Raw genomic sequence first — 23,913 nt, 5'->3', positions numbered from 1 at the left:
TGGGCACTTTTCGTCAATCTAAGTGCACTCTAGAGGGCACTTTATTGTATTTTCTCCAATAAAAGGGCACCTAGAGGGCACTTTATTGTGTTTTCTCCAATAAAAGGGCACCTAGAGGGCACTTTATTGTGTTTTCTCCAATAAAAGGGCACCTAGAGGGCACTTTATTGTATTTTCTCCAATCAAAGGGCACCTAGAGGGCACTTTATTGTGTTTTCTCCAATAAAAGGGGGGCCTTTGAGGGCATTTTGTGGCGTTTTTAACACTAGAAGGGCACCTAGAGGGCACTGTAACACATTCTGTCCACTGGAAGGGCACTTTATCATGTTCTCTCCGCGACAAAGGCACTAAGAGGAAACTTTATCATGTTTTCTCCACTGGAAGGCACTATTGTGCTTTCTCCACTGCACTGAAAGGGAGACCTTAAAGGCACTTTATCAAGTTTTCTTCACTAGAAGAGCACCCTAAAGGGAATGTTATCCCTGGAGGGCATTTTATCACGTTTTCTCCACTAAAAGTGAACCCTAGAGGGCACTTTATTGGATTTTCTCCACTAGAAAGGCATCCGGGAGGGAACTTTATCATGTTTTCTCCACTAGAAGGGCACACTAAAGGGCGTTTTACTACGTTTTCTCCACTGGAAAAGCACCCTGGAGGACAATTTATTGCATTTTCGCCATGAGAGGCTCACCTCGTGGGGACTTTATCACATTTCCCCACTGTTTTATCTAGTTTTCTCCAATGGAAGTGCACATAAAGGACATTTTATTGCGTTTTCTCCACTGGGAGAGCACCCTAGAAGTTTACTCACATCAAATAGCTGAGGTTTATTCCATTTACAGTGACCATTGCATGACAGCTCAGACTCAGCTTGCCTCATTGAGCTTCAACATTGCTGAGGTTTGGCCATTTCCACCACCGACGCACAGCAGAAGGTGGCAGCAATGTGTAACATAAAACAGCCATCAAGCACTGTGATTTTGTGAGGGAGGAGAGAGAGAGAAAGAGAAAGAGAGAAGTGACTGTTGATCAGTCTCAGTCAGTCTTCAGCGAGGCAGCAATGAGAGAGGATCATGCGGCGGACAAACTTTCTCTTGCATCATCATCCTCATCATCCTGTGAATCCATCCAAACCCAGCTGAGGAATAATGTCAGCAAACAACACCACCAGTAGGGAGTACACCTGCGTGCGTTTTTACGTGTCCACCGTGTCCTTCTCGGTGTTGCTCTTCTTCAACCTCATCATCAACTGGACCATAGTACGCGTAAAGCAGCTCCGGAGTCATGCCCGCTTCGTGCTCATCTTCCACCTGCTGCTGTCCGCCCTGGTGTACCTGGGCATGAACAGCATCTTCCAGTATCAGATCCACCGGCAAGCACGACCTGGTCGCTCTGCGTGCCTGGCCATGATCAGCATCTTGATCAGTAGCGCCTCCAACATCCTCCTGACGCTCACGGTGATGGCTTTGGACCGCTACTGCGCCGTGTGCCACCCGATGCGCTCCACCTCCAAATGCACCTCGGGTCTCTGGCCCTGGTTGGTAGGGGTGCTCACATGGCTCATTGCTTTGGTCATCCCCCTCAGCTTACTCTTTCGCCCGGAAACCTCCGGCGTCGACTATAACGGGCAGTGCGGGCCGGAGCAGCTGAGGAAAGGCGAGCTGCAGAAAGTGCTGTTCATCGGTTCGTGCACGCTGCTCATCCTGTACAGCTATGTAAGGATACTGGTGGAGGGACGCCGGTTAGGGGTGCTGAACCGGCGCAACCGGACCGGTTGCAGGACAATCGCCCTGCACGGGAGCCAGCTGGCGGTGTTCATCCTCCCAAACTTTGTGAACTTTGTGCTGACGATATTATACAAACGGAACCTGGTTCAGAAGGAGACCAAAGAGCTGTCAGCCGTGGTCAGCTTTGCTTTCTTCAGCTTGGCGCAATGCGTTGCACCGATTATTTACGGCCTGCGCAAAGAGGAACTCATGGAGCATTTGAGTCACAGGTTCCCCTGCTTTTCCCGATACTTGAAGGGTGTCCTCGGATGGACTGTGGGAGTCGATTGGGCACACACCCACCACAAAACACGGTATGTCCCGATAGAAACTCACGTTTCCAAACAGATATCAATGCGCCATTTTCTCCTAACACACCCATCAATACATAAAGAGTCTAAAAGTTGTAATTAATGACTTATTAATAAGAAAAACCTTTGGCTTGTGACTGTCTAATAGTTAATTAATTAGTCAATAATGCCCAATATGGTAATATAGGATATAATTAATGAAGTTTGCATAGTTAATATGATGACTGAAACAGCATTAAGTCATTTATTAACCATTAAAACTGATCAGAAAGTTTCAAATCGCATGCTCTTCTGCAGATTTAGGTATGTGGATCTACTGCAAGTGAACAAAATAACTATTAAATTAACAATTAACTTAAAATTTCAACACCCAAAGTAAACACTGTCACATGGACACTTCAGACTACAAGGTTGAGTTGGCACTTGGGCACATTTTGGGCACTCCAGAGAGCATTTTTTCTCTAGAAAGGCACCTAAAGGGCACTTTATTGTGTTTTCTCCACTGGAAAGGGGGGTCAGAGGTCAGAATCACATGATCTTCTGCAGATTTAGGTATGTAAATCTACTACCAGTGGACAAAATAACAGAAATTTCCACACGTGAAGTCACGTGAAATGTCTAAATACAGTGTGGGGGGAAAAAAACAGTCCACACAAGAATCAGCTCATCACACCTCAACACCTTTTTTGCTTACAGACAATAAGCAGTAAACCACACAAACAACATGAGGGCTAATAAACCTCCACATCTGTTTTGTTTGTAACACAAACACACGCTCTCTTTTATAGAGAAACTGAAACTTTCCGGTCAAAAAACATGTGAAAAATACACGTAGACATTTACGGAAATACACGACCACCAGTCTGTGGTTAGTTTAGCACAGCCTGGCTCTGTCCAAAGAAAATCTATCAGCATGTATAAAACTCACAAATCCGCATGTTGATCTGTTCAATAGACAACATGTAAAAAACAATTAGTTGTGGTTTTACGGGTGGTTGTGAAATGACCTCCTGACCTCCTGTCTCCAAATGAGTCATTGTCTCCTCTCCTGCATCTCCCTATGTCATGATGGATGAGAGCAGACCGGATTGTTCGAGAGATGGTTCAGAAAGTTATTAAAGTTTTAATCTAGGGCGTTATAGATCATGTTCGGTGAAGCTCTAATAGAGAAACGATATCTGAGAGCAGTGCTGTAGCTGAGACAAACTTCAACTTGGCCTGATTTGTCTGAACGTCATGTGGCTGTGGTAGTCAAATATTTATTTCCATGGCTACCCGGCTAAAATGTGGATCATTGGCGGATCTGAGGCGGCCTAAATAATGCCTGGTTGCTCAAACAAGCCACCTGTAAAGACACCTACCTGTCAATCAAAGCAACCACACCATTATTATGCATAACTTTAAGCCTTAATATAATTCAAATGGGTGAGTTCTATAAAAATTCACCCTCAGTACAGTTGTCATGAACGGGGAAATTAGCTATAGAGACCAAAACAGTTTTTTGTACCAGGCTGTAAACATGTTTATTTCTGCTGTGAAGTTTTAACATGGGGACTTATGGAGACTGACTCGTTCTGTAGCCAGCCTCAAGCGGACGTTTGAGGAACTGCACTTAGCAGACAGGCTTCACTTCACAGCCACAGAGGTTTCACTTGGAGTGAACAGACTCAGAAGCTGCTTCTGGTTACCTAAAAGTGGCTAAACCTACGTGACACAGATACAGGAGATGACTCTTCAGTGCGGCGTCTGATTTTGACAGAAACAGGCCAGTTGTATCCCTGTTTCCAGTCTTTAGGCTGCTAACTAAAGCACTTCACTACTAGAAAATACATAAACTTTTAAGTAAAAGGGGTGTCGATTAGGTCAGATGTTGGTGCATCCGCCCCATGTACGAACGCTCAGCAGCGGCCTTGGGTTCGACCTGCTGCACGTCATTCCCCATCTCTCTCTCCTCACATTCCTGTCACTCTTCAGCCGTCTCTATCAAAAAATAAAGCTTGAAAAAGGCCAAAAAAATATATATCTTAAAGTAAAAGCACTCCCTCCCTTAGAGTTCACGTGCCATAAACTTGGTCACAACTATGTCTGATCAGATTTATCTTAAATGTCCTTTACTAAAAATAATAAAAACAGTTTCTGAACAAAAAAAAAAAGCAAAAAACGAACCACCAAAATGAAAAATTCTTTGAAGAAGGGTGATTAATACCAAGATGAAGACACTTGATGGTAAGACACGTGTGAGGCGAGTTGATTTGCATATGCAAGGTTTGATACTACAATGACTACAGCTACTACGAGGACTAAATGACTAAATAAGTCATTTTCGCAGTGGAACCACACATTTTAAGGCATTTTGGAAATTTTAATCACGCTTCAGACTTCACCACAGCACCATATATGGAGCACATGTGCTCATAGCTGAACCTTTAGTGTTATTTCAGGCGCTTTTTTTGACTCTATGTTTCCCCCTCAGGGAGCGAACGATGACAGCCCAGACGATCATCTCCTTAGAGGCCCAACAAGTCCCAGAGGAGGAAACAAGCCCAATATCAGTCACGAGTTCCTCACATGGCTTAGACTCATGTCAAGGCGACAGGGACAATGCCTGATGGGGAAAAAACAGGTCAATGTCGGGATCCCGACTGCCAGAGCAACATTTGGAAAACCGGCCGGTGACATTAAAGACCTTTAAGGAACTAAAGGAACCGCCTTGGACATAATAATCCAGATCTATAAGGAACGCTGGATGTGAATCATCGTCCTTGCTCTATTTCTGAGCGCTGGAAATGCTCAGCGGACGACAGCAGAAGACTTTATGGTTTAAGGAGAAGTTCTCGTGTTGTAAATTTTCCTGGCTGTTCCAGGGAGTTTCGGGCCACAAAGTTCACGTCTGTTCCCTTAGCCCTGCATCATTTGGGATTAAAATAACTGGGATGGAGGATTAAGCATATCATCTGGTGAACATTGTTTCCATGTGATTTGGTGGATATTAAAACTTGTGCAGCACCTTGGAAATTAAACAGTGGGAGGGAACTGACAGTAAGAAATCTGATTCACTTCCAAGGATTAGATGATGAAATCCATGAAATCCCTCATATCTGTCCTATCCGTCATATTGACCATGGGGCGGATGAATGGCCAAAGTGTTTTGAGTATCAACTCCAGTGATGGAAAGAGTGCTGACAATCTGTACTTAAGCAGAGGCATTGTTACGTTACTGATACAGGGTCTATTTTATCACTTGATGGGTGAAAACAGAAGTTTTTGCTGAGCCCTAGCTGTGAAAACACATCATCAAAAGTTGCTTCTCCTCTGTGGTGAGCATCAAAGCTAAGATATTGCACAAACCTGTGATGGAAACAAGAATGTGATGTACTATTACAACATAATTAATAAAACGTGTTAATATTATGTATTAATTAGCTTGTTTTTATTTTATCCCATTCGGTAGAGAGCACGATTTTGGGTGATTGCTTATAAAGACGCTCTACATGTGTGGTTCCCAACTCCTTTGTGTGTGTGTTGACTCACAAACCAAACACAACCTGACACTGAACTCAGCCTTGTTTTCTCAGCCTCTGTCTGAGGCCGATCCTGATTGAAACCAGCTGATTATTAATCAGTGGTACATGACCGGAGATGCAAGGAAGGCGGCAAAAGAGGGGGTTGTTGTGACAGTGAGGAAATGCGGACAGACTTTTAAAACCTTAAATCGGTAACACAGTAACAGCAATATGAAAATGGAAGGCAGAATAAAGGACAGAATGAGGCCTAAATCAGGGATAAGATGTGCTGTCCCAAACAGATACTTGAGTATTACAGAAAGGTATCATGTTGGGCGAAACAATTTAATTTCTCAGCACAGGTTTTAAGGTGAATTCAGATTGATCTTATAGGTTAGTAAGTTAAACATACTTGCCAGAAATTTGCAAGGCAAATTAGCACGACTTTGAGCTAACGGAGAAATTTTTTTTTTGTTTGATTAAAAAGACTTCTGGCACATTTTGCCAATGAGCTCGTCAGTTGGTTTCTGAGTCAGCGGGATGGAGGCATACCGGGGAAATTCTCAACGCTTCAACCACAGGGGCGCGTGAAGCGCTGGCACTGGCTCGGTCTCTCCGTCTCACACCCACAGAACTAACACTTGTCAAGTCAGTCAGGTATCTGAAGGCAGGAAGAGGTTCCTGTTTTCATCTTGCAGCAGCAGCAGAACCTACAGTTCACACCAGCAACCATCTGGTGGCAATGCACTTACTGGCATTCCTGTACAATGTTTTTTACCCTGGAAGAGCCTCGGCTACAGAAGTGAAAGCAGGCTGTTCTGAATACAACAGAAATAGGAAGTGAGTGTGGCGGGTAAAATATTGCTTCGAAGGGGTTTTTTCTTGTTTCTGCTGAGCTTCAATATTTAATTTTCTCTCTCGTGGTAACAAAATCTTTTACAAGAAGACACCATAAAAAAACAAAAAGAAATCACTAGTTTGGCTTGTTGAAAGAGACATTCACAGAAAATATTTTACAGAGAACATTTGTATTGAGGTGAAGGCCAAACCAAAGGTACAATTAAAGACAGATAAACTGACAGAGTAAGCGTACAGATCATTATTTATTTTTAGTGTGCTGCTTAAACCATAAAGCTACAAAGTACATCTGCACAAACTGCCACCGAAACAGCTGAGACAATCATCTGGTACCTTCATCGGACGTATTTTTTAAACATCATGATCTTTTTGAACGCGTGTGATCATATCTGTTTAGACAACAGATTCCCGACCAGAAAAAGCATCATCATCAGCATCGGTAGCTTTGTTTGTCATCAAAACAAGTTCATGGGAAGGAAAGAACGTGCAGATCTAATTTAAGTTTTATGGACACTTTAACACGAGCTGATGCGGCATTTATTGTACGAGAAACTATTTCTTAAAAATCCCTTTAAAAACCAGGTATGCAGACTCGATGGTTAACTTTCTACAATTACAGTTAATGACGCCTGCTACACTGAGCTGAGAAAATAAAACCACTGCACTTTGATAGTAGAAGAAAAGGCGACCTGCGTCCTCTGTGTTAGAGGAGGAACTGCAAACAGCATCTGTGGACCGGTTTGTAAGGCAAAAAGGTTTTTGTACCTGATGTTAACATTTAACGGACACGCAGAGCGGCGTTAAAGCACATAAACACCACACCGTTACATACATCTGAACACAATCTTACTCTGCGTACAACTATTTTAAACACCTTTGTTCGTAAATCACTTAAAATATCTTCTAAGTTAGTTTCCTGTCAACTGGCCTGCTATCTCAAAGTTGCATTGATGTATGATATTGTTCAAAAATAAAACTAGAACTTAATGCTTCAAGCAGTTAAATGATGAGGTTGATCAATCGTCTCCACGCACACGTTCGAGACATTCAGTCATCGCCTGGTTTAGATGCAGGTCGTACTCGGGCTGAATGATTCGTAGAAATACCGTGATATTCCAGCTCAAGTTGACCTCCAGAAGTCGAGGTTTTTGAGTGAGAATTAAATAAATATGTGAGATAGAACACTGTGTCGATTGATCATTCAGCTCCGGGCAGCAAAATACAACCCACTACCTGAAAGCTCGATTGCTCAGAAGAGCATTGACGCGTGATGACGGCGATAAAGCTGATAAAGTCTCTGAACTTGGCATTCATGATCCAGAACCTGGTTCGAGGTGCGGAAGAGTGGGAAAAAAAAAAACCCAAACGGATGTGAAGATGCGGTGTGTTTAGAAACCCAGAGGATGAGGAGCGACCACGGCTCCGTTCTCCACCACAGCAGTAGAAATGGCACGCATGTTCTTGAAGAGCTGTCGGGACTCGCTGGAGCGCAGAGCCTGGACGTCCTGCATGACTCTCTGATGAGCCTGAGGACAGGAGGGAACGGGAAGTTAAAATCTTTAATATTGATCTGCTGCAGAATTCATCAGGATGCTTTTGGCAGCTGATAAAGAAACATAGTGAGCCGTGCTGGCTGAATATTCAGGACGCCAAACCAGACTGAGAAAATCATGCACTTTACAGACTCAAGCAGTAGCCTGTCGTCTAGCTCCAGTGTGTAGGATTTAGTGGCCTTGTTATATAAATAGAGCCTCTTAAATTTGACACACTGGACCTTTAAAAATTGACATTTTGGGAAATATGCCAGAGTTAGATGAGAAAACTGACGCCTCTCTAGCAGCCGTTTATCGTAGCTTGGCATAAAGACTGGAAGCTTGCATCTGCTCACTAATTATCGTGTTGTTCCTTGTTTGACGAACCGAAACCAAACGTGTGAAGAAGATCTAGGTCGTAGGTAACACAGGTGACAACAGGAACTCCAAACAGCATCTGTGAAACAGTTTCTAAGGCAGACGTCTCGTCTAACTCTCAGCGAGAAGGTCACTGTATTTCCCGAAATGTTTGAACTTTACCGTTAAATATTCAGTATTTAAAAGTCACACATGAAGCTATTGATAAAGATGTAATTAAAAGGTAATTTTTATCTTTTTGATGCCAGCAATGATTGATTTCTGTGAAAGCAGGTCAGTTTAAGCTATGGAATATAACTCTCCCTCCAATATATCAACATTATTATTGATTGAACCTTCCCTCCTTGTAAACAGGAGGATGTAGAGTATCAGTATGTGATTTTTATACATATTAATAATGAGCTTTCTGTCATTTTATTTCACTTTCTTATCCATTAGTGGGTTATTTTCCATCCTACTTCAAATAATTACATGCATCAGACACTGAGGAGACACCTCAAACTGATTTTTTATTACATTTATCTTCACTATAAGATGTAATCTCATCAAAGCGTTGTTTTGTTTTGTGTTTCGGGCTCTGATGAGGGTCTTACCTCCATGCACCAGGTCTCACACAGCATCTTCTCATGCTGAGCTGAGGTGCCGCCCTGACTCAGAGAGCGTGAAGCCCTGCAGAGAGGGGAAAAAAGGCCTTTTTAAAAAAAGAAAAAAGGTATGTAGGAGTACGTATGTATGTGTGCATATGGAATGAAAGTGAGTGGGCGTGTGGAGAAAGAGACGGAAACCGAGACAGCAGTTGGTAAAAAAAAAAAAGGCAAAGACGGAACGTGTCGGTGTTTCTCTTCTCGTCTGACGGTTGGCGTACCTCGACAGGACAACCACCATGGCGTAGAGATCAATTGCACTGTCTGCAACTCTCTTCAGGACGAACTGTTCATCTGCAACAGGAAAGCTTTTTTTGTTGAATTGACTTATTACAGGTGACAAAACAAACAAAGTGAGAGATAAGAGGCTCAAGCTTTAGATACGATCGCAGCACTTCTGTGTAAGCAAATTAGTTGCAATTGGCTGGAGCGCCTCGATTCACTCCACCTACAGCCGAAACACCCTAACTGTACCCGCTGGGGATTTTTATCCAAACACCCACAGGGCTTTCTCTCATCTTCACACACTTACCGATGATCTTCTTGCCGTGTTTGATCAGCAGCTCCTCAACAACCGCTCCGAACTGCTCGATGGCTTTAACGGTCTAGAAATCAGAAATAAAAAACGGTCAGCTTGAAGACTGATGCGTAAATTAGTAATTTAAGACGTAAAAATCACATCCGATGCGATTAGCGAAAACAAAAGTATCAAACAGTCTCTCGGCCGCCCACTCGAAGCTTAAATAAAGGTTGTGAATGGAAAATGTACCAGTTCACCGCTCTGTGCCAGCTCAGGATGAACAGTTCCCTGCAGCGTCAGACCTGTGCTCAAACCGGCCTTCCTACGAGAACAACAGAAGAAGAAGACAGTCGTTACATCGACGTGAGCGAGGAAGCACAGACAAAACATTTTCTATATGTGTTGAAAAGCAGACTTGATATGATATGGAGCCGATCACACTGTTATAAACTGAAGTGCATCTGTCTGATCGTCTTGCTGCCCACATTCATTAAATCTGTTCTCTCTGAGATCAAACCACATGTTCAGTTCATAGATCTGTAAAGCTGTAGAGTATATCACGGCTCTGACTACTACAGTTACAGTAGCTCGCCACTGATCTCTATCAGCTTTGTGCAAACATCGACTTAATACAGAGCTTAGTGATTTGCCTTTTTTCATACTTCATGATACACCAGGTGGCCCATTGAAAAAAAAAAGCCACAGCTCTCTCGTTTACTCTCGAGAACAGGTGTTAGCGCTTCAGCATACTCTTTGCGGAAAGACCAGAGATCCGCGCTGAAGTGAGAAGGAGAAGACGGGGATACAGAGGGAGTGTGGAGAGTGTAGCGTCACGAACGAACAGGACAGCCACCTTGTGTGTATGAGCTGCTGTGGGATGAATGAAGTCGATCTGATCTTATCCTCAATTAAAAGGATAAGTTAAAGAAGGTAGAAAACAATTGTAGTCAGTGGCGAGGACAAAGTGGACACATCAGGAAACATTAGGACAAACTGTCGTGCATTAGTGGGTCGAGCCTTTTGTCTGCACTGTAACCAGAGTCTGCCTGAAAGCACTGACTAAACTGCTGTTAAGACGTTTTCAGTCAAGTGAAGCGAGCAGGAAATCGTGTGGCGGTCATGTGGAATCCATTTTTTACCCACTTCAGTTTAGTGAAAGAGGAAATAAATGTATAATATATTTATAGCATATGATGAATATAGGGAACCATCGATTTGTTCTGCCAGAACACAGTTTGCACCAACAAGGAGGAAGTCAGTGTTTATGAAGCTGCAGGCCATCCACAGAGAGGGAGGAGGGGAGGTTGTTTTTTTTTTTAACGGATGGACCGTAAGTTGTTTGTCACTGAGAGCTAATAGTGTTGGGAAGTTTGAGTCTTTTAACAGACTCAGATCTCTTCAGTCATTTTGTTCATTCACTAGTGCAGCGCTGTAGCCCTCTTGTGGCCGATGTAAACGTGACAAAACGAACGGAAGACCGATCCGTATGAACGGACTGTTGTGTGTACAGCTCCTCACACAGCCTGAGGTTTTACAGTATTCCTCAGTGAAGTCCAGTTGTAATGTTAAATCATTAAGGCTGGCTGTAATCTGTCAGCCTGTTTGCTAATTGTAGTCCAGTGTCAGATGGTAGCTGTCAGTGTTCGCCAGTGAGTGGGCACGTTGGATAACTGTCAGAGTAGGAAAAGGGTAATACTTGATGTTCACCTGAGGTGTATACTCAGGTTTCAGCTCCAACTGGAAACTGATTTAATGAAGGACGAAATAAACTGCATCATTATGTAGAAACATGAGATAAAGGGCGTCACATGTCAAGTTTTTTTGTCTGTTACCATCGTGACTACCTGATTTCTTAGTTTCGTGTTTGGCCACGTTGATGTTTTGTACGACAGCACTCCCCCTCTTGTGATATTGCTTTAATGCATAGGAAGCTCAGCAGTCAAACACTTCCTGTTCCTCAGACAAGAGGAGATAGACGGCGTGGGTGTTTCTGTGTTTCTGTGTGTCTGTGTGTGATGCAACCTTTTGGCCCTCTTGGTGAGTTCTCCTGCGAGCAGCCCGGCATTACCGATGGGGTTCTTCAGGGCCTTCTGCAAGCTCTTTAACTGGTTACCAGCATTCTGGAGGGACACATGATTGATCAGTAACAAAAAAGACTGCTGTCGGCTTCTGATACTGCATGAACACAATATTCAGTCAGTCAGTCAGAGATTTCTGACTTCAGCAGCATTTGTATCAGAGACAATATCTGCACACTCACAGTCCTGATTAAGCAGATAGTTTTGAAGTTTTGACTGCTCATCTCGCTGACCTAAACTTGTTTCTGATTGTGGCTGGTTTAGTCATAAATATCGGATGTGGTAGAACAAGAATTTTTCACCAAAACTCCCGGTGCCTGACTCAGGATATTCTCAATTTTCACAATTATAAATAAATCTGGGGTGAGACATTTAATGGTTGTCAATGGTTTACAACATGCTGTGTACTGGAGCAGGATTTATCAACCGTTTTATGAATCTGTTTTAAAGTCTACTTCCATTTAATTATATTAAGACTTAGGCCTAATTTCCAGCGGGGACGTCAGCACGCTGACGCTCTAATCAATGAAAGCATCCCCACCGGCTCGCTGTGGCACGTCTCAGCAGCGTCCCAGCAGCGTCTCTCCACGTTGCAGCGCTATCAATCCATAGCATTTCTATTTCTTTTTTTTAAGATTATTTTTTGATAGCACAGCTGAAGATAGACAGGAAGCAGGGGGCAGAGAGAGGGGGTGTGACACGCAGTAAATTGGCCGTCCGTTGCGGGATTCGAACCGGGGCCAGCTGCAGCGAGGACTATAGCCTCTACACACGGGGCGGCCGCTTAACCCACTACACTACCGACAGCCCCAGCATTTCTATTTCTGACGGAGCCATTGCTAAATTGTGTACATACAGGATTATCCGAGTGGGGATTGACGCCGGACAGAGGATGGAGCAAAACCGCAGCGCAACCGGACCCGGTGGAAATCCCCAGTTTAAAGTTATACGTAAATAACAGTGTGGCTGCTTTGACTGACAGATTGGTGCCGTTACAGATGGCTTGTTTGAGCAGCCAGGTGGCCAGAGTTACAGATTTTGAGCGGCTCTTCACAAACCTACAGTGACGCCACACGTATGCTGTCCACTCTTTATACGGTCATTCATCTAGACCGACAAGTTAACGCCTTTAAGAAATAGTTTATATATCTTCTATTCTCAAAGAATTTTGAGTTTAAGAATAAACTTTAAAAGATTAATTAGAGAAACATCCTACAGGCCCAGCTGTAAAACAATATAGCAACAATATATCTACCAGTGTTTCCAGATTGTGTTGTTTTTTTTCCAACAACCTACTGGGCTGCTTTCAATCAATAATTTTTCGCAGCTTAAGAAGCTAAATTCAGCAGACTGGACACACCAAGAACAAGAGAGATCAACTGACTTTTGCTGCAAGATAAGGAAGTTGCTTCTTGATCTTTTTTTAAACCTACAAGATGTTACAATATTTTGTGCAAAGGAAGTAGAAGTAGGCATGCAGAGAACACTTCCCCTCTACACTTTGTACTTTCTCTGTGCTTTTCAACACTGACATTTTAAGATCAACACAGCGAGCCAGAGAAAGAAAAAAATTAAACTACGAGGTGTGACTTTACCTGGAAGCCATTGAGGGCAACAAAGAGCCTCAGGATGTCGTTGGTGCCCTCGAAGATTCGGAAAATTCGCAGATCTCTCATCACTCTCTCCACTCCAGAGTCCTGCAGAGACATAAACAGAAAGAAGACCTTCTACTTAGTAGAGAGACTATCCTATTTTCTTGTAATAATGTGGCATTAATCATAATAAGATTAATAACTCATATTCTGCACTGAAATTCACTCTAACGAAACTAACATGGGGGGAAATGAGTGGCGAATTGAGAAAGAACAGCTTCAAACGGCGATCAAGATGGTCGATATTCATTTATGTGCTTTTGAATTTTGCACGTGAAAGTAACTATTCATATTTCAGGCTGACCAGACAACGGATTCTGGGTAGAGGAGCAGAAATGAAAATGTACGCGGCATGCCTCAGACTTTGCTTCCTTGCTGAAATGAAACCCTGAGTCAAAATGTGCATTGCGAGCATAACTAATCAAAGGGTGTTGTACCAGTGTTTTTCCCCCTTCGTCTTCCTTTTAGAAAGCTCATACACAACAACTAATTTCACAAGAGCTTCTGGAAACATGAAGGAAGTGAGCAAAATTACAGAATAATCTGTGCAACACACCAACCTGACATAAATGTATGTTTGTGATGATTAAAGTGTTCAAATCTGGCTTTCAGTAAAGAAAACAGGTTACTTTGTCCACCTCATGTAAGCGCTTGTACCAGAACCATCCGCATTTAAAGGGCTGCTCCATGACTGGGCAAACTTTCCATTACATTACATTACATTAAGAAGCTTGTAAAGCAGCACGTCTGTGAAGAGAGGTGTCTTACTGTTTGGTTTATTTTAAGCAGAGCAACCTTATTGTTTACGCCGCTTCACGTCGCCCCCATATCCTCGGCTTGGCTTGTGAACACTGTTGGGGTTTTCATTGTGGTACTGTCTTGTCTTGTACGTGACTACGTGGCCACAATGCCAAGCAGGACGTGACTGTTCTGAGAAACAGTGCTGCCTTAGCTAAACCGATGTGTAGTGGTTGTTTGTAGCTTACAGCGCCCTTCCTGCTGGCTGATTATGTCACCACAGATGAGATTATTATATTTTGCTACTCACCCCTGTAGGTCGATGCATAAATGAAATGGATGGATGATAAGTCAATATGCTGAGTTCACCGCAAATGTTTGCTTGTCATTGTGCATGCCTGCTAATGTACATGATGTAATGTAGGGGAAGCACGAAGAGCAGGCAAACAGACACTAAACAACAGAGCCATTGTTTTGTTCTTTGTAGTTCACCGTTTCTTGACCTTAATGTTTGAATAAATGCTTCTGTTATGAAAAAAACAAAAGGATGACTGTCCGCAAAGTGTCGGGGATCTGCATGTTTTCCTCCAGTAGTTTACTTCTGCTTTAATAAATTACTGAATTATATCAACAGGCAAAGTTGAGTTTCTCTTTTTAACTGTCAGCTGTTGTTTTTTTACTTGCTTTAAGGTCAAACCATCCTAATATTCATATAAAGTGCTTGCTGCTGTGCAATTTCTAAAATTGTTCCGGGGTTCTTGTAGAAGTTCCAGCAGGGAAAAGGGAAGAGGTGGAGTTTTGGTGCGAGGGAGTAAAACTAAGGAACTATTTAAAATCTTTAGGTTGACACATGGGTCAAGTTTCCCGGGCTCCTAAAATAGTTCTTCGATTCCTAGAAACGTTTCTTTTACGAAAACGTGTTAATCTTTACCAGTAAGACCAGAAAGAGGTACTTCTTTGAGGAAGTTATAAAAGATAATAAATAAAAAAAACACAGAAAGCATGACCATGAGCCAGGAAACTATCCTGCTGTGAAAACGGCCTATTTGACCCAGGAACTATTTAGATTGTGGTCATTGTGGTGATAGTCAAGTTTTTTTTATTTTATTTCTAAAATGGTTCCTGGGTTCTTGTTAAAGTTCCAGCAGTCAATAAGTTAATTTATACCCAGAGAAGGAACAGTTTTGGTGCAAGGGAGTAAACTAAGGAATGATTTAGAATATCGTTTCTTAGGTTGAAACCTTGTTATTGTTCCTAAAATAGTTAATCGGTTCCTGGAAAAGTTCCCTATGTGAAAACAGGTTATTCTATACCCAAAGGAAGTACTTTTTATGGTCAAATATTAATATAAAGTGCTTCCTGTGAATGCTATTTGACCAAGGAACAATTTCGATCTGTGTCATTGTGACGTTAATGGAGATTTTTACATTTCTAAAATGGTTCCTGGGTTCTTGTAAAAGTTCCAGCAGTAAAAACGGGCTATTCTGTATGAGGAAGAAGTTTTGGTACCAGGGAGTAAAACTAAGTAATTGGAATTTCATTCCTTAGGTCAGAATCTAGTTTTTGTTCCTCAAATAGTTCCTGGATTCCTAGAAAAGTTTGTATTTTGCAAAAAGAGGTTCCACCTGAACGAGGTACTTTTTTTGAGGGCAGGAAGTATGATGGAGGCTATTTTTAGCTTGACTCTTCACAGAGCTTATCTTTGTCTTTAATGTCAACATGCGTTTCATGCTTGTTAGCGCTGAGCATACGGTAAGAAGATACACATTCATGCACACATTAATTCTGTCATGCACTAAGGCATACGCACACACACACTCATACGCTGCCAGACACGTACACAACTTTTGCTCTTTTGCAGTAGTAGAAGTATAGTGGCAGTATGTACTTGTACGATATTGTTGCACAAGAGTGAATACTGCCGACCTCCAAATCCTTTAACCTCATAATGTTAATGTGGTCACTACGGTTGCAGTTATTATTTTAATTATTCTTCAGGGTTCCAAATTCAAAGTGTATTTTATGAGACTGACAATCAGTTCATGTGTGGCTCTGAGGAACTTTAAACTGAGTTATTTTTGATGTAGTTTGGCGTCCATTTAAACCATCTGAATCGCAGACACTTCTCAGTGGACCCGGGGTTGGTATAAAACAGGATGTGGACTGAGCACTCACCTTCATGAAACCCATGCCACCCATAATCTGAATACACTCGTCGGTCACCGTCCATGCTGCTTCCTGTCACAAAAACAAACAAACATGCAAATGAAATTCTGCTCTGCTGAACTGAAAATCTAATGTTTTACATTATTCAGACTACTTCCTCTATCTACAGTCTTCCACAGAATAAGGAACATCATGAATGTTATGTAATGAGGTGCCAAATTCCCCGGAACTTGTGTAACTAATTATCATTACATAAAAAATATTCAGGAACAATGGAAATTTTTCTAAAAAAACATCCCTCTGGTTGCCATAACTGCAGCTGGTGCAGACAATTATGCAGTCAGTCAGCATCACGGGAAACAGCACCTCCTGTATCCATGTTACGCTAATTAAACCGTTGTCCTTACGGAAGCAAAGATCTTGCTGATGGCAGCTTCGATCTGGAATTCGGACGCTCCGCTGTCCATGTTGCCGCTGATCATGTAGGCCATTGACTGCAAACAGACAAAGAGGTAACATGAGCATGAATATATGACACATGCATGACATAACACACTCTGAAAGCAGTTTGATTCAATAGGACTTTGTGCTCTTTGTGGGCTACAACCTAAAAACTCTTTAAAGCCTCAGAAATGTAGCTTGAAATAGTAAAAATGCATAAATGATATTAAAAAGAGTCTTGTTAAGCATCTGGATATAAATAAACCTTCATAACTTTCCAAAAACAGCTCATTTTGCTGTTTAAACCATTTCTCTGTGCAGACACACTTCTAGATCCTAAATTCCGTAGTTGTGGGTTTAAACACGTTTTGTGCTCATGTGTCACAAAAATAAACAAACTGAAAGTGGAGATGATTGAAACAGGAAGTTACAATGTTGTCAGACTGTGGTACATGTTGTTCCTAACCTCTGTAACATACTGCAGCATCGCCATGCGAGCCACCTTCTCCTGGATGGCACCGTAGCTGTGGATCTTGTTCCCAAACTGCGTTCTGTTCGCAGCATGATCCACCTGTTGAAGAGAGGATAACAACCGTCACGACCACACGCTTTAATTCACACTTTCAATGGAACATCAAACAGACGGGTAGGTGTGAAGGTGTGAACCCTCTAGATTTCCCCAGAACAGACTTTTCTGCAGCCTGTTCTGTGGTCCCTGTCGACATTATCTGTGTTTGTGCACAAAGAGGAAGTCGGGCAATGCTGCCAAACTGGTGGCACCAAGTTCAGTGTAACCACACAGGCGCTCTTGGTTGCACAGAAAATGCCACATGACCAAGGTGGAAAAATAAAGTGAAAGAAGCTACACTTAGAAACTCAAAAACATGCTGCGGTGAAGCAGTGTCGTTATAAACAAGTGGAACAATGAAGGTGTAATTTAAACGTTCATGCTTTTTACACTCTAATAAAATACAGATTTGGATTTCAACCTTTCTGTTTCTGAAACAAACAACCAATTTAAAGTAATATTCAGCCACAGATACGTGCTCTTTATGATTAATCTGGATGGAAAATCTAGCTATTTCATTCTCGGTTATATAAACTGTATACAAAGGTTAAAAAAAAAGTGATAATTTTCTGCTTTTAAACGTTTTACGTCAGTGTTTCTCAAACCTTTCACACCACCTTGGAAAATATTCATCTCTATTACCATTTCTTGACAAATTTAGCAGCGTAGGCCGACCCTGATCAGCTACGGGCACTTCACGCAGGAGGAAGGTTTATTCCTCTTAAGATCATTTATGGTCGAATCCTGAACAGAAATGCTTCAAGAACTAGAGCTCATTTTGTATTAAAGGGGTTCTCCTGATCCTCTCTTCTTCATCTCGTCTCCATTTACTATCTCACGTCACATTTTAACTAATCATGGGTTGACGCGCACACTAGTTAATGAACATCAGGCTCATACTGAAACAAGATATTTCAGGAAATGCAACTGTTAATAGTTTGATATGCATTTTAGAGATTCCTCCAAGTACCACTACATGACAGTCGAATAGCACTAGTTTGAGAATTAGTGTAAATTTAATATTTTTAGGGTTTGATACTTTCAGACAAGACAAAGCGATTTGAAACGATCACCTACAGCTCTGGGAGATTGTGACGAGTCATTTGTTCATTATATTTTGCATTTTTTAAACATCCTTAAAATACAACAATGGAAGTTGCGTCACTCCTTTGACAAGAGAGATGATGACACACTTTGTCAGGTTTGCACCAACAACAAAAAATCCAACTGTATGATTGATTTTTTTTTTGATGATGCGAACCATTAAACAGGGTAGTGACTCATTCAGATCAGTACATCTATCCCTGCTGTGTCATACATTGGACTATTTATCCAACAGCATTGCGTGTACAGCACTAAGCTGTTGCTGACATTACAGAGGACGTATCTGGTTACATTATCAGTCTAGAGACACCGAGAAAAAAAAAAACACGACCAGAGCACGTTTGAATCTAGAGCAGTAACCTCAGCAAGAAGCTGTATAGCAGAAACACAGTGAACGACAAGGAGGGGAATTTCCTACCAACCCACAAACGATGGAAATACACGACTGTAGGGTGAGTGTAACACACAATGCTGCAGATGGGAACCACGACAACACATTTAGAGAGATAGAGCTGTAAACGGAAGCCACTTTAGAGCGTCAAAATAATCAGTAAAGCTTCTGTTCACCGTTCACACCACTGCCCTTCCTGTCTTATGTAACGATGCTGTGATAGGGAGTACTCACAGCTTTGGTGATGACTCCTTTCATGGTGCCAGAGAGGGCAGCCGCCATGCCAAAGCGCCCATTATTCAAGATATTCATGGCCACCTTGAAACCTCCGCCCACCTCGCCCAGCACGCAGTCGGCGGGCACGCGAACGTTGTCGAAATAGACCTCGGCTGTGTTGGAGGCCTTGATGCCCATTTTCTTCTCTGGAGGGCCACTGAGAGTAATAAAGGTGGGGTGATATTTGATGAAACATCAGGGTAGGGTAACAAAGTTCAGTCAGTGATGTGTACAAAAAGGTGCGCTCACTTTGTCACTCCTCCAAAGCTCCTCTCCACGATGAAGGCAGAGATCTTGTCCTTCATCTCCCCCGTCTTGGGATCTTTCATGGGAGTCTTGGCGAACACTGTGAAGATCTCGGCCAGACCTCCATTGCTGAGAAGAAAAAAAGAGGCATGAGTTTCTGCCATTAAACTGTACAACTGCTGTACAATGTTGCCATCTTGTGGTGAAGACCAGTGTCCTCACCTGATCCAGATCTTGCCTCCATTGAGAGTGAAGTACTGCCCGCACGGGGACTGAACCGCCGTGGTCTTGATGGAGGCGGCATCAGAGCCACTGGCTGGTTCGGTTAGGCAGAAGGCGGCTATATGCTCACCTGGAGGCACAAACACATCATGTTCCTCTTCAATACAATGAATGCTTGTAGGCTAAAAGCAACAAAGAACTCTTTTTCCGCTTATATGATCGGGTCAAGGTGGCAGCAGGTCAAGCAGGGCTTTCCAAAGACATTCCAAGGCCAAGTTGGATATGTAAATCCAGCAAGTTTTAGGTCTGCCCCAAAGTCTCCTACAGGTTGGACGTGCTCAGAAAACCACCCAGGAGGGATGCTAATCAGATGCCCAAACTACTTCAGCAACTCATTCCCAACCAAGAGGGAGCAATCAACCATTTTCTGGCAAAGAACCACACCCTCAGACACTCAACCAGTCTGCTTCAAACTCTGCAAACCGCCCCAGTGCGTCCTGAAGGTCATGGTACAACCAGGGACTTAAGCTGTGTGGTCGGCCTTTTGATGTAACAAGAATGTTTGCCGTTACCTGTGGCAAGCTTTGGCAGGTACTTCTCCTTCTGGGCTGCGTTCCCAAAAAGCAGAATACCCTTGAAGCCGATGGACTGGTGGGCACCCAGAGTGATACCAACGCCCAGGTCATGACTGCCAACGATCTCGACCAGCCGGGCATACTGTAAGACAGGTGGATCTTCATCACATTAGACATTAACGACTACAGACTATTTACAAATATGTAAATATCCATAAATCTGACCAAGCGGTCATACCTGTGTGTTTGTGAGCCCGAGCCCACACAGGTCAGCTGGCACCTGCAGGCCAAAGGCACCCATCTCCTTCAGGCCTTCCATGGTGTGATCTTCTACCTTCTCCAAGCTATCGTTCTTGGCGGGATCGTTCACCTCCTGCCCACAGAAAAGAGAGACATGGAGGGTGAGGGGTGAATGTGAGGGATAAAGAGCAATTAAGAGGCCAGAAAAGGAGGTTTGAAATTACATCGAAGAATTTGCTGACGGGTCCCACGAGCTCCCGAAGAAACTGCTCCTGCTCCTCATTCATAACTAGGGCACAGAAAAGACAGAAGTTAGACTAAACCCGCAGAGCTTATTAATAAATGTTGACATATTTTTAAGCAGATATTAAAATAATCTCCTTTGGATTTACCTGAGGGGTAAGGAAACACTTGGGCAGTCTGGACCTGTCCCTTGAAAATGTTGACAGCAAATGATTTGGATTCCTGTGGAAAGTCAAACATGGTTAAGCTTGTGTGCTGAACGTTCAGTTACGCGTTTTTAAACATTTTGCTTCCTGCATTAATATTAACAACCATGATCACGAGCTTGCAGGCTTCTGGTGACACATTGATATATTTTTAGTGTGCCACTGCCACCCGGAGAAATAGTGTGAAACCACTGGCAGGACTATGTATCACATGATATGCTACAGATGTGTGAACTAAACCACTGAAACGCTGCTTAAACATCATGTCCAATGTTTATAATAGAGAATTAACGTACCGCAGCGGCTGTTTTCTTTTCTGCTTTAGTCGCAGCGTCACTGCCGACTGCTGCTTGCTTCTCCAACACCGCCTAAAGAGAACAAGCAAAACAGAGACCGGGTTCATCAATTCACGGGAAACTTTCACAGTCTCTGTGAGAAATTAAAGCTTTAATGACATTTGATGTAAAAAACACACACACAGCCTGAAATACAAACATAAACAGAAGGCTGTTCAGCATCGGTAATACGTTCAATGATCAGAATCCAGTGTGACGAGCCAAAGAAACTATGAGTTGGAACATTTTTCCAACTCCAGCCTGAGCACTCGCTTGGTAAGATGCCCAAAGGAGAGCTCCAAATGGGTGAGAGGTGCTGCCAAGGGCACGTCCATCCATCCATCTAGCTGTGTCACCAAGCAGCAGGAGTAGTCTGCATACAGTACACAACATCATCTATGGCACCGGTCTGCTTACTTTCAGCAAGCAGCTGTGTATTGAGATTGAGCCCTGTATTAAATCGTCATGACGATTCATAACAAGGCTGTTGTGTTGCATTGTGTTTGTTTATACAGCTAATAAATAAGTGAACATGTAATATCAAGAGTTCATGAAATTAAGTCCAATTAGGGAGTAAATACGTGAGTGGGGCTAAATATGACAAAATATTTCTTTATAACAATAAGTCATTACAGCCTGTGTGCACGCTGGAAAAGGTAAATAATCGACCCGTTATTGTTCTTTATAGGAATGTAACTCAATGAGAAACAAATACTTAAAATACTACAAGATAAAGGCAGTTTCACCTGGTGCTTAAATGTTTATAGATGCCTACTTTAATCATATACCACATTTCAAAACACAGTTACAAAGTGCTTTATAATAACACAGAACACAATAAAATAAAAATACAATAACAAAAAGTTGAATTAATTTGAATAAAACGTGATATTGAACATAAATAGATTGACTAAAGGCTCTTTTTTAAAAGTGCATTTCTAAGAGTCGACGCAGAGTTTCGCAGCCTTGATCTCGTCGGGTAGGTCGGTCCACAGTCCTGGAGCTCTGACTGCAAAGGCTCGGTCACCTTTATGTATAAATCTGGACAGAGGATTTGATCAGCTAAATAACTCTCGGGGCTTTAAAAGTACCAATAAAGCCTAAAAAATGTACTCTGCGGCCAATGTAAGGAATCCAGAATCAGTGCGACGTGATAGAGTTTCTTTGTCCGAGTTTTGGATGAGCCGCTTCATTCGTTTCTCACTCACAAAAATAGAATTCCTGATTGAAGACGAGGACGAGGAGCAGCTGTTTCAAAGCGGCCGACTTCATGACATAGTCGCTCTCGTTTACATTGTCTACTTTTCCTGGTGTCAAATAACGACTCGGATATGAACAGCTGATGAACGCCACATTGACAAGGAGCCGTTGCCGAGCTGTACAATCAGATTATTTACTGAATGTGACATAATGCAAGCTGGCAGAGCAACAAACAGGCTCTCACGTTACTATGATATGACACTCGGGAGCTGAAAATGTGTATTTAAGCGTGTGAGACAACTCTTTAATGTATCATAGATGAAGAACAAACACTGCAGAGTCACCCACATCCATGCTGACACCTTTATGACTGGGTCACATGACCGGTGAACTTTCCCCCACATCCAGGGGGAGGAGGAGGAGGAGGAGGAGGAGGGGATATCAGCCGGTATTTAACAAGGGCAGCAAACACACAGTGTACAGTCAACACATCTGACAAAAAGCTCATTAAATATCATTATTCATGCAGAAAACAGGTTATTATTGTCATACCTGTGCAGCTTGACTGGCGTACAGACGAGCAGCCCCGGCCTGACGCTGACCTCTGCAGCCCAGACAAGACATGAGAGGACATGAGAGGACATGAGAGGACATGAGAGGACATGAGGACAGTTTAGGTTTAGGTTCATGATTTTTCAATCAGTATCTTTAAACGTTACTTACCCGGACAGCACGGGGGGGACCCGGAGGACAGCCCCGCACAGGGCGGAGGTCTGGCTCACTTTACGAAGCAGCATTTTTGTTCTAAAAACAAAGACAAAAACATTCATGAGCTAAATAAATAACAAACAAATACAACAAACAACCCCAAAGACAGAGAGAGAGAGCTAAATAACAGTTAGCAGCTAACGCTACACAGCGACGCTGATTTGTTCGTAATTTTACGATTTAATTTAGTTTAATTCAAGCAGGAAAACACGTCAAGCGTTCATTAAACATTCACACTTCATACCTGTGGTCGTTATATTATGACAGGTCCGTGTTGTAGCCGACTGTTCCTCCAAACGACCCGCCGGTCTGTCTCTCTCTGTGACCGCCTAACCTGAATTTTGCTCTCCCGGCTGGCCGGATGCCGTTTGTCTCTCACCGCGGTGCTTCATGGGAAATGTAGTTGTTTGGTCTGAGGCCTGAAACCTTTGGATGCATTTATTTTTTGTTTAAAGGTCCCGTGTGTAAGATTTAGGAGGATCTATTGGTAGGAATTGAATATAATATTCATATATATAATAATAATAATAATACATTTTATTTCATAGGCGCCTTTCTGTCACCCAAGGACATCGTGCAATAAATAAATCACCTTTTGTCCCCATTTGTAGTTCTTTCTCATATTTGTATATAACATTTTTATTTCTACAGTCACTTTCTACTTTTTATATAGTTTTTGTACAGAAGTTTAGCACTTTTATCTATTTATTTTCTATGCAAATGTTTAGTTCCTCTGCACATTTTTTAATTTCTCTCTACATATCTAAATCCTATGATGCAAATGTTTAATTTTGCTACAAATGTTTGATTTTTCTCTACATATTTAAATTTAGATCTATCTTTACATTTTACTTATCTATCTATCTATCTATCTATCTATCTATCTATCTATCTATCTATCTATCTATCTATCTATCTATCTATCTGATAATAAGAATTGTTGTCTTTTTAA

General features: G+C 42.3%; 2 protein-coding genes across 2 annotated transcripts; one reads left to right on the top strand and one right to left on the bottom strand.

Annotated features, from left to right (window-relative positions):
* The first annotated feature begins 976 nt into the window (after positions 1 to 976).
* zgc:194312 (olfactory receptor 2A25) lies at positions 977 to 5,497 on the top strand. Its single transcript, XM_010754130.3, has 2 exons — positions 977 to 2,080; positions 4,551 to 5,497. Exons 1-2 carry the CDS (start codon positions 1,149 to 1,151, stop codon positions 4,684 to 4,686), a joined length of 1,068 nt encoding a protein of 355 aa, XP_010752432.1. The 5' UTR covers positions 977 to 1,148; the 3' UTR covers positions 4,687 to 5,497.
* Positions 5,498 to 6,455: 958 nt separating this feature from the next.
* acadvl (acyl-CoA dehydrogenase very long chain) lies at positions 6,456 to 23,335 on the bottom strand. The gene is made up of 21 exons (XM_010754131.3): positions 23,206 to 23,335; positions 22,917 to 22,997; positions 22,746 to 22,797; positions 20,955 to 21,026; positions 20,602 to 20,674; positions 20,434 to 20,498; positions 20,208 to 20,342; positions 19,967 to 20,111; positions 19,395 to 19,524; positions 19,176 to 19,301; positions 18,885 to 19,083; positions 17,054 to 17,158; positions 16,554 to 16,640; positions 16,156 to 16,218; positions 13,186 to 13,287; positions 11,535 to 11,632; positions 9,762 to 9,834; positions 9,525 to 9,597; positions 9,214 to 9,286; positions 8,942 to 9,017; positions 6,456 to 7,964 (listed from the first exon to the last, which is right to left on the bottom strand). Exons 2-21 carry the CDS (start codon positions 22,988 to 22,990, stop codon positions 7,827 to 7,829), a joined length of 1,959 nt encoding a protein of 652 aa, XP_010752433.2. The 5' UTR covers positions 22,991 to 22,997; positions 23,206 to 23,335; the 3' UTR covers positions 6,456 to 7,826.
* Positions 23,336 to 23,913: the final 578 nt, after the last annotated feature.

The sequence above is a fragment of the Larimichthys crocea genome, chromosome XIV (genome assembly GCF_000972845.2).
Source record: "Larimichthys crocea isolate SSNF chromosome XIV, L_crocea_2.0, whole genome shotgun sequence".
NCBI classification, from domain to species: Eukaryota; Metazoa; Chordata; class Actinopteri; family Sciaenidae; genus Larimichthys; species Larimichthys crocea.
The sequence above is the reverse complement of the archived record's forward strand: the minus strand, read 5'-3'. Positions and strand labels throughout refer to the sequence as shown.